Below are 10,712 nucleotides of genomic sequence, written 5' to 3' on the forward strand. Positions count from 1 at the left end.
TTTTTGAGATGTCTCTAGAAGGAGGAGAAAAGGAAATGTAGACAGATTTGTTGAACCTGTTGAATCTGATCATAAACCATAAGATCTATGGTGATGTTTAAGTGACAAAAGATCAAAGCTACCTATTTAAGGAGGCATGCAAATTAACCTAAAGGAGTTAAGCAAGTTGTTGATTGGCAAACTTGAGCAGAAGGCTAAGAAGAGGTAAAGTATGATTGCTTGAAGGGTTTCCAAGTAGATCAAAGATGGAGACAATAATGGAGGCTAGATAGTAGATTAGTCGATGAGCTACATTGTGATTTGTGTTTGCAAAGTGAGTTATATTTATTAGAGATCAGCCTATTGTTACTTTCTAACCATTGTATTATTTAAAATCCATTAATCAAGGTTGACCTAATAGTCATTTGTAAATCCTTTAATCAAGGTGACATTCTAATGGAATGTTCTTAAGACCACTAACAAGGCCACTCCTAATAGGGTGATTAAATACTAAAATAGGGTCACACCTAACAATGTGTATTGTAGCCTTTAATATGGTTGGCTCCTAATAGAGCCCACTTCAAAAGAGTGAAGCATTGGTAGCATGTTATTGGTGGTTTTCCAAAATTTGATTCCATGTTAAATCCTGGCGTCATAATTGTGTGAATTTTATTTGAATGTATTTTATTGCTTACTATTTTTACATTTTGCAAGTTGGTTAGTATTGGAATATAAATTGCAAGTTTATGTTACTGGTTAAGATGGTATAGAGACCGAGTGGATTAATGAGTAGATCTAAGTTGTTTTAAGTGTTTAAAAGTTGAATTAGTACATTGAGGTCTAAGGATAACTGATTCAACCCCCTCTTGGTTATTCCATAATCATTCTAACATAACCTTAGTATAGACCTATAAACTATGTCCACCTAGATATTGTATAGGTCAACTTGGTCAAACTATACCCGTGCCCCTTTGAGTCTTGAGACTATGATTGGATTGCCTTAGGTGTTTAAATTGTTTTGTTTGGTGCCTTGAATGACTTGCTTTATTTTAGATACTAAAAAGTAGTATATAAGGGATCTTGGGAACTTCATTTTCGTTACCGCACTCAAATGCAAGGAGACCACTCAAGGCATATGCATATAGTTCTCAAAGAATTTCAAGCATTTCTTAAGATTCAATGATTCATTGTGAGCATTTCCTTTTCAAGATCTAGGATTTTGTTAGTCATCAAGGGGGGTGATCTATATTGTGGAATTCTTATTATTATTCCTTTTGTGTACATCTACATCCATGGGTCCATGATTTGATATTGATTAGATTCATTTCATTTGGGGATATTTCCTACATTTCTTATTGAAGACTCAACATCAACAACATCTAGCATTGTGAAACTCTTCCTAACTAGGGTTTCATTAAGGAAGGTGAACTATTGCATTTATCTTAATTATTTAAATACTTTTACATACTTATTTACTTCAAGGTTAATTCCTAAACATGGGCTTGACCAATGAAATCCCATCTCCCCAACAAAATTCTATTTTTCATTTATGAAGGAACATGCTATCAAAGTTTCAAATTCAGAATCAAATACCTATTTTTGGAAGCTTTCAAAATATTTGAGGTCGACTGGCCATATACCTTTTGGGAACACATTGACATGGTGGAATATATACTAATATATGTTGAGGACCTAGAGATTTACACTTTTATGAGGTTTCTTGGATTTTTTCTCCAATTCTCTATCTACCCTTTAGTTTCTAGTCTTCTATTTTATGGGTTGAAAGATTTCTTTGCCTACACATATTCAAAGTTAGTCACTTTCTCCCTCTTTCTCTTGTGTCTTAGATTTGATTTCTTTCTTTAATAGGGTCATACATGTATTTCTTACATTTAAATAAACTAGCCCTAAGAAAGTTAACAAATATAGCATCTAATTAATCAATTCAATCCAATTACATTATATTTTTTATATTTTGTCTTTTATTTTTCTATAATAAGTTAAATCACAGTTTTCTAATAATATAGTTACATATGATAAAATAATATATTCAAATGTTATTTTTATTTTCCAAATTTAATATACTTTTATGCAAAATAATTAACATTGTAGAATTTCAAATTATTATAATATACATAATAAAAATTAAAATACACATACATACAATACATATATATGTGTGAAATAAAATAATAATTGAAATTAATTATTTACAGAATACAAATACATTTAAAAAAAAAATAAAAAAAAATTATTAAATAAAATAATTGGTAAATATATATATATATATATATATATATATATATATATGCAATAAATGATCAAAATTAAATAAACCAAATTTTAAATAAAGGACTTTTAATAAATAAAACATTAAGGAACTACTGCGTAATAGCACTCCAAGATTCATTACATAGACTTAAATATTGTGTCCCATCTTTTCAAAAAGTGTAGAAGGTGAGGGGATGCTACTGAGCGATAATTTTGTTCAATTCTTGTTGCTGCTGTTAATATTTGAGTTTACGCAGAGTCCTGGCTAAGAACTAGTGAGTTTTCAGGAGAGCAAGTTTTAATCTGTAGAACAGAGGAAACTAAGTAGTCTGTTTGATTGTCGCCTTTTATTTGTCTCGTTGATACATAAAAGATGGAGATTTTCAATTGCAAGAGTCTAGGGGTTAGAGTTGCTGGTCAGCTGAAATGTTTAACCCCAGCCATTCAGGAAATTTATATATCTGATCTGAAATTACCCAAAGATGAGCGAAATCCCATCTTTCACCAGTTTTATAATACTCTTGTACGAGGCGCCGAGCTCGTGAAAAAATGCGAAAGCATAAGCATTTTCAATCTGCCTCTCAATTATAGGTATGCTTCACAGATACTCAAGCTTGAAAAGGACATTAATGGCTTCCTGAGCTTAATTCCAGCAAACATATTGCTTGATACCAAAGTTCTTTTAGCAGAACTGAAAAATAATTACCCAGCACAGGTTGCGGATGTAAGCAGGGGACTGAATGATTTCATCTTCAGGCAGGCTTCCATGCTAACAAATGACCCTTCCCAAAACACCATGATGCTTCAACAAATGGTTTTAGATGATTTATTTGACAGTAGTGAGATTTTAGGGGATCCTGGAAACTATAATCATGATAATGGTTATGGAACATCTGAAAAGATTTTTGGTCTGGAGAAATCCATTGGAGATTTGAAGGAGTTTTTGTTCAACGATGAAGTGTCTGTCGTAGGAGTGCAGTGTATGGGAGGAGGTGGCAAAACCACATTGGCTCTGGCTCTCTCTAACGATTCTCAAATTAAAGGTAAAATTGGGCTTCCCCTCAATTTGGGTAAATGTTTTTCTGTTGTTTTAAAAATTCAATTGAGATGTACTTTCTGAAAAGTTCGAAATTTTCTGCTTTACATGCCAACATATTCCAAGATTTGGGTGCTTTTTCTTCCGTCTTCAGAGATGAGACGAAAGTTAATATCTTCATAGTCATAAGCCAAAGGTTTCTTTTTGGGGATGTTTGCCCTGAAACGAGTTCTTAAAACTTAATCTTTTGAATTTCCTATGGTAGATTATAAATATATATTTCAGGTTTGCAATTTTATTTATTATTGTCATTCTCTGTTTTATTTACACAGGTCTCTGTAAATCTTTTGTAGTATGCTGTTTTTCTGTGGCTTTATGTACTTATTACTGGTTTCAGACCACTTTAATTTATTTTTCGTGCATGTTAAAAGAATTACTGAATAAATAGTTTTGGTTCAATATGTATATCAGGTTATTTTGGAAGCAAAGTATACTTCATCACAGTTTCACAGTCCCCAAATCTGAAGGGCGTTTTAGAGACCATGTGGGAAAAGATAACTGGTAAGAAGAAACCCGAGTTTCAGAATGTGGAAGATGCACATATACAGCTGCAGCAGCAGCTTCTGAAACAATTGAAGCCGACTCTTGTGATTCTGGATGATGTCTGGGACAGACTAAGCCTGGAGAATTTGCTATTTGAAGGTCCAGGATACAAAACCCTAATCACAACTAGGGACAGTTCCATTGTACCAAAAAACCCCTTTACTCAAGTGTATCAACTGCCGTTGCTGGGCCAGAATGATGCTCTGTCACTTTTCTGCTTCTGGGCATTTGGAGAGAAATCAATTCCATGCACTGCAGAGGCAAATCTAGTGAAAGAGGTTTTTGTTCCTCTCTGAACTCTTTAATGTTTTGTGCGAGTGTAATAATCAAATATGCACAATTTTTATTTCTACTTTTTATATCTGCAATTTTTGCTACAACAAAATTAACCCTGTTGGCTTTTTGATGGATTAGGCAGGAGGAAATAAGGACTGGTTAGCAAGAGTGAAACATTCAATTAGGCATGATGGGAAAAATAATTTATATAATGGGTTTCACAAGCAACTTAGTAAAAGCATTCAAACTAAATATTTATTGGCCCAGGCAGTGATTAATCTGCAAATATATAGATTTTGTTAAGTCTTTCAAGACGTCTTGAATGCTTTTCCATTCTATGAGTTACAGGTGCAAGCAGAATGTAAGGGTCTGCCATTAGCTCTTAAGGTGATTGGAAGCTCGTTGCATGGGCAACCACCTGTAGTCTGGGAGATTGCAAAGAATAAGCTTTCCAAAGGGGAAATCATATCAGATTATCACAAAGAAGGGCTTCTGAAATGCTTGGAGTCGAGTGTTGATTTGTTAGATGATGTGGTGAGGGAATGTTTCTTAGACTTGGGCTCATTTCCAGAGGACACAAAGATCTGTGCTGATGCCCTGCTAGACATTTGGGTTTATGCTCGCAATCTGGAATGGCAAGATGCCTTTGTCATCCTATTAGAACTTGCAAGCCGAAATCTGTTGAATTTGACCAGCAATCCAGGGTAATTGTCTATCTTTTCATGTGCACAGTTCTTGTTGCCGTTTCTTTTAGTTTCTTTACATGTTTGCTGAATTTATCAGGAGCGGAGCTGCAATTTCCCATGGAAGTGTCTCTGAGCTCTACTTTTCTCAGCACGATGTAATTCGAGATTTGGCCTTGTATTTGGGATGCCAGGGCAATTTAGTCCACAGGAAGAGGTTACTCATGCCAAGAAAGGAACCTAATTTGCCAGGATCATGGGTGTTTTGTGATACACAGTTTGATGCTCAAATTGTCTCTATTCACACAGGTGGGTTTCAAGATTTCTCAGAAGTTTCAAATTTTGGTAGCTCTTAAAATTTCTGTGGCAAATTTTGCATCTATCTTAGATGTCATTAGCGGACGTTAAATTTAAATTACCAAATTTTGTGTGTGTATTGTGGACATGACCGACAAAATAATAAATAGCAGGACAATGAAACTTCAATTGTCTTATCAGTTGTCCTTAACCCAAACTAGTATTTGTAGCCATATATTTCTCTCTAATTGAATCTCATTTTCTGATTTGTACATGCAGGGCCCATGGGGGAAAACCAGTGGTACGAGATGAATTTCCCAGAAACAGAGGCTCTGATATTACTCTTTACTGCGAGTGAATATTACCTCCCTCCATTTCTGAAAACTATGAAGAAATTGAAATTTCTTATGGTATACAACTATGGAACAAAGAGAGCAACTGTGAAAGGTCTAGAAACCCTCTCTTTACTCACGCAACTCAAAAGTGTCCGCCTGGAGAAAGTGATTGCACTAGCTGTTCTAAAACAGAGCAAAGCACTAGAGAACTTGGAAAAGCTTTCCTTGAGCTTATGTGAAGGGTTTAAAAACCCATCCACATTCAACATTACCAAGCTGCATGATTTGAACATGGACCATTGCAGTGATTTGGAGGAGCTGCCCCCAAATATATGCTATATGCCTTCTGCTCAGATGTGTTCTATTACAAACTGCCATCAGGTTCAAAAGTTACCATATGAGCTTGGAAATCTGAGGTCTCTAAGAGTGTTAAGGTTGTCAGCTCTGCCAGGCCTAAAAGAGCTTCCATCAACAATTGGAAACCTTGGGTGGTTGGAATATCTGGACATTTCAGTATGTGTGGGTTTGAAAGAACTTCCAGAGGAAATAGGACAGCTCAAGAATTTAACAGAGTTAGATATGAGAGAGTGTTCTCGTTTGAAGAGGCTGCCGAAAAGTGTTTGTCGACTAACTTCACTGAAACATGTGATCTGTGATGAGAAGATTGGGAAACAGTGGTTGAAGGCCAAAGGAATTGCCATTCCAGAGCTTATAGTTGATATTGTGGAAGTAAAGTTCAGTTTAGATTGGCTTGATGATTGACCCATATTCTGGTAAGATATCAAACGCCTTCTGGACAAATACTTTCATTTCATTAGAGAGATTATACAAGTCTTTGAGGAGTTGATTTAGTAGTTTATTATTCATACTTTTTTTTTCATTGTAATAGAGTAGACTCTTAGAGGTCTTTTGGATGATACGATGAACCAGTGTAACATCTTAACATGTATTTTCGAAATCTTATTCAAAAGTTCTAAATCATTTTCAGTTTTTAGAACAATTTATTTGGCAAATCCCATGTTTATAACTTGAGTTTAAGGGTTACATTATAAGATGTTACATTATCATAATTTTTGTCAAAGAACTGAAAAAAGGGTTACAATGAAGTGTTAGCATATATGTGTACACTAAATCATGTTTTGTTAGTGCATTGATGTAACAGTATTGATTGCTCTTTACGTCTACCTAATGGTGTCAACTATTGCTACAATAATGACAACTATTAAACAGTATTAAAACCAGCTCAGCTACCCACTCCTTGTCCCTTTAGTGTTAAAGTCATCAAGTCCTATACTACATACTTTCATGCAACCTATATTACACTTCAGAACTTCTGATTACATTTTCTCACTTCATAAAGAATAAATCTATGTTCTAACTACAGTATTTGTTTTGGTTGTGGGTGCAGGACAAACGTTTTCTCTGTCCCAAAGCGAGTTTGAGACTGCTTTTATATATAGCTTGGATGAGGATGCGTTTAAATATGTGGGAACGGATTTCCTTGGACACTCGAACATGTGCACTGTGGTTAGATTAGTCTATAAGTTTAAATTGTCTACTGGTTAATTAAACTTTTCCTGAACACAAGTCTTTTCTTTTTCACTTTGGATTATATGCAAATCCTTCGCTAAAATTTCTGATATTTAATTTTCTTAACTTTATTTATTTTATATTTGATGGAATTAACCTATCATAAAAATAATGGGGGCTAACGTTTATGTCACTCATTTTTTCTACATCATGCATGTTAAATTTTTTTAATTCATCTTCAGTAGTTTGAAGGGGTAGAGATTGCATCTTAAATGGGGATGTAAAGAAATAGATTCTTTGTAGTATTAAAGAAGTAAAACATATATTCTACTAGAATATCTTCTAGCAGACATATTTTAAAGAGTCGTGGCAACATGAATAATAATAATTGTTAGAATTAATTACGTGTATATAAATAAATTATTTATATATAGAATTTAGAGATTTAACTAATGGAAATTTATATAGAGAGTTTATCTTTGAATAGTTTTTTAATCAATTTAAAGATTTTATACAAATGACTTATTTTTATATAGAATTTTTTTAATTAACTTAAATATTTCTTTAGACAAATGATATGTTTATATTGCTATTTTATTATATTATTATAAAAGATTTAAGTTGGAAGTTGTATAGAATATAGACTTTGTCATTAAACAAAGTTTTCTTTGGCTAGATTATATGAGAAGTTGAAATATTGAAAATTTCAAAATAGTGGCATTATTTTTTATTTCATTATTAATAAAAAAAATAATAAGAAGTTGAAGTATTTTATTTATTTATTATTATAATTTATTGTATATTTTAAATTAAAATCATGATAAGTGATATTTAAATCTGAAGTATCAATAATATTAGTAGTCATTGGATTGTTGATTTCTAACTTTGATATATAACAATTGATATTGTTAGTTATTAAGTGTTTTCAAAAAAATTATATGTATGTAGATAAGACACATCCACATAGTTAAAGTTTAAATAAATTCAATTGTTATTTTAGCTATTTATTTTATATTTTCTCCTATTTTTCTCATTGTTTCAATTTTGGTGGCTTTTTTGATAACGTTAATTTTTTATTGCAAGTATATAAAAATATATTCCAAATAGTAACATAACCATTATATATATCATAAAAATGAGGAGAATCCTAGAGTTGGGATTGAGGAAGAGGGTGAATGAAGAGACGATTTATTTTGAATTTTAGGAGGATAGTGAGTAGGAGTATGTGGACGCTAAGGAGAGTTCAAATATTAAAACCTGGAAGTATGTGGTTAGGAGGAAACCTTCTACACATGAAAAAAGTCCTAGAGGGAGACGAAGGAGATCATATTGAAGATAGTAAGGATGAGTTACCCCAGAAGAAGGAAGGGAAGAAAACCCCTAAGCACACTCCTAAGAAGACTTTTTTCAAGGGGATGAAGGAAGTCATACAAAAGATAGAGATAATGAAATACCTATTGGTCCCCAATGGTTGGCCCATCCCAAATGTCCACCAAAAAACTTGGCAAGGAGACTATTGCAGGGATGTCTGATGAAAAGAAATCCATAATGAAAGAGAGCGCATTAGCTCTTCGGTTGTGATTATTATTGACAATGAAGCTAATATTGATAAGGATCCTAATGATAATGTTGCTAGTTAGGTGATTGGCTTAGGGAACAAAACTCATATCCCTTTGTTAAAGGACTTCATTAGTAGTAAGGTTCATGATGTCCCTATTTCACCACATGATGGCTTAGGGAACAAAACTCTACTTGGCTTCCAATCTTTGCAGTTCTAATAGCTTGTTCACCCTTCAATCATTCATCTTCATTAAGCCTTCTTGCTTAGTCCACCATTGTAGACTTCTTTACTTGGGTCACTTGATGAAGCAAACCCTTCTTCCTTCTACCTTGTCAGTTTTTCACATCCAAAAATCTTTTTGACCTCTCTTAACCTTTTCTTCATGACCAGGCATCCCTAGATATAGGGAATTAAAACTCCTTTTCCTGCTCATTATCCATCTCAACAATTAGGTTTTTTGATGGATTAGGTAGGATACAGTACATATCTACCCCATATCTTGTCTTCTCTAGAAACTTCTCCTAGAATCCATTTGAATTCACCTTCAAAATGGTTTACATAAGATTATGTGCCTCCATCTCATCAATCTTAACTTCCTCCTGATTCGCAAGTTCCAAAAAAAAAAACTTGTTCGCTTTTATTTGGTAAATCTTCAATGTTTTTTATAATGCAATAGCTCGACATTATCAATTTATTGATGCTCAACACATATTGTGTTACTTGACATCTACTATAAAATCATTCAACATCAATTGGATTTTATTGGTGCTCAACACATACTGAAAATCACTCAGTATCTACTAACTTGCTTGGCACCTGTTAGTTTGCTCGGTATCCGCTAGAAAATGTTGTCACTCAGCTCCAATTGAAATTTTTCTTGGCTTGCACTAACTTTACTTGCCACCTTCTATCAACTTGGTCAAGCTTAGCAAATGAACTTTGTTCAACCTTTTTCATCTAAACTTTCTAAGTGTAGCCAAACATTTTGTAACCCCAAGTAGATCATTAATACATTATGTTATCATTGGCTTAGCTAATTCTTGCACTAAAATACATAATCATAACTCAACCTTTCCTCTAGGTGCTTTTGTTACATCTTGTTGATCAAATCCTCTTCATCAATCAACTAAGTGATAGTGCTTGAAACATATAAGCAATTATCTTACCAACATATAGTAGGTTTGACATCAGTGACAAAACAATGATTGAAAACACTTCTTACAATAATGTTCGTAGCTCAAATGATCTTTTCAATCATATATCAACAATCTCCCTCTTTGTTTGAGTTTGATAACAATCTCCCTCTTTGGCATTGATGGAAAACCAAATTGATCAACTAGTCAAACATCAAACTAACTAGGTTAAGTAGTAAGGCAATACCAAAACTTCTCCCTCTACTAGAAACTCCTTCTTGGGTTACACAATCCACACTTATTTGATTCACTTTTGTCATGGATCAGAATATCTTCCTCTTTTGTCATTTATCTTGCTTTCTTCCTCTTTCTTTCTTCTAGTCTTCTAATTTTGTGATGATGTATTCTTACTTCATTGTTCTTCATTTACTCTCCCTTTGACTTGATTTTTTGTTTTGATCATCTTCATTTTGATTAATATGCACTTGATCAATTTATTAAACATTCTCCCTCTTAGACAACAATGCCAAAGGCACATACTCAACTCTTGACATCTTAATATATGCAAACATAGACTTTTGTAGGCTCTTCAATTTTCTCCCTCTATCACCTTGCTTGTGACTGATTTGAATTTATAGCTCTATAATTACTTCAGGCAACTTCGCAAAGTAAGATCCACTGCATCAATTTGTATGAAATGCATGTTAGCTTGTTTGATGTAGGGTACTCCCTTTGTCGATTACATAGCCTTTGATAGGGGTATCACCCCTAATTTACCTCTCAAATACTCATAAGCATCCTTAGGTAATGCTTTGGTGAAGATATCAACAATTTGTTGCTCTGTGTTGGTGTATTCCATCTTCACCTCTTTGTCTTGAACCAACTCCCTTACATAATGATACTTTATTGCAATGTGCTTTGTCTTTATATGCATAATAGGATTCTTTGATATATTTATAGCACTTGTATTATCACAATAAAGTGCCACTAGTTTAGTGATTTCTTCCT

At 33.4% G+C, this 10,712-nt stretch overlaps 1 protein-coding gene across 1 annotated transcript; it reads left to right on the top strand.

Moving 5' to 3' along the window:
• The first annotated feature begins 2,372 nt into the window (after positions 1-2,372).
• Positions 2,373-7,122, top strand: LOC149560654 (disease resistance protein ADR1-like). Its single transcript, XM_089824764.1, has 6 exons — positions 2,373-3,293; positions 3,758-4,167; positions 4,514-4,869; positions 4,949-5,157; positions 5,425-6,253; positions 6,889-7,122. The coding sequence occupies exons 1-5, from the start codon at positions 2,624-2,626 to the stop codon at positions 6,240-6,242; spliced, it is 2,463 nt and encodes an 820-aa protein (XP_089680890.1). The 5' UTR covers positions 2,373-2,623; the 3' UTR covers positions 6,243-6,253; positions 6,889-7,122.
• Positions 7,123-10,712: the final 3,590 nt, after the last annotated feature.

This window comes from Cupressus sempervirens, chromosome 4 (assembly GCF_028749045.1).
Source record: "Cupressus sempervirens isolate cs-2001-9-10 chromosome 4, ASM2874904v1, whole genome shotgun sequence".
Taxonomy (NCBI): domain Eukaryota; kingdom Viridiplantae; phylum Streptophyta; class Pinopsida; order Cupressales; family Cupressaceae; genus Cupressus; species Cupressus sempervirens.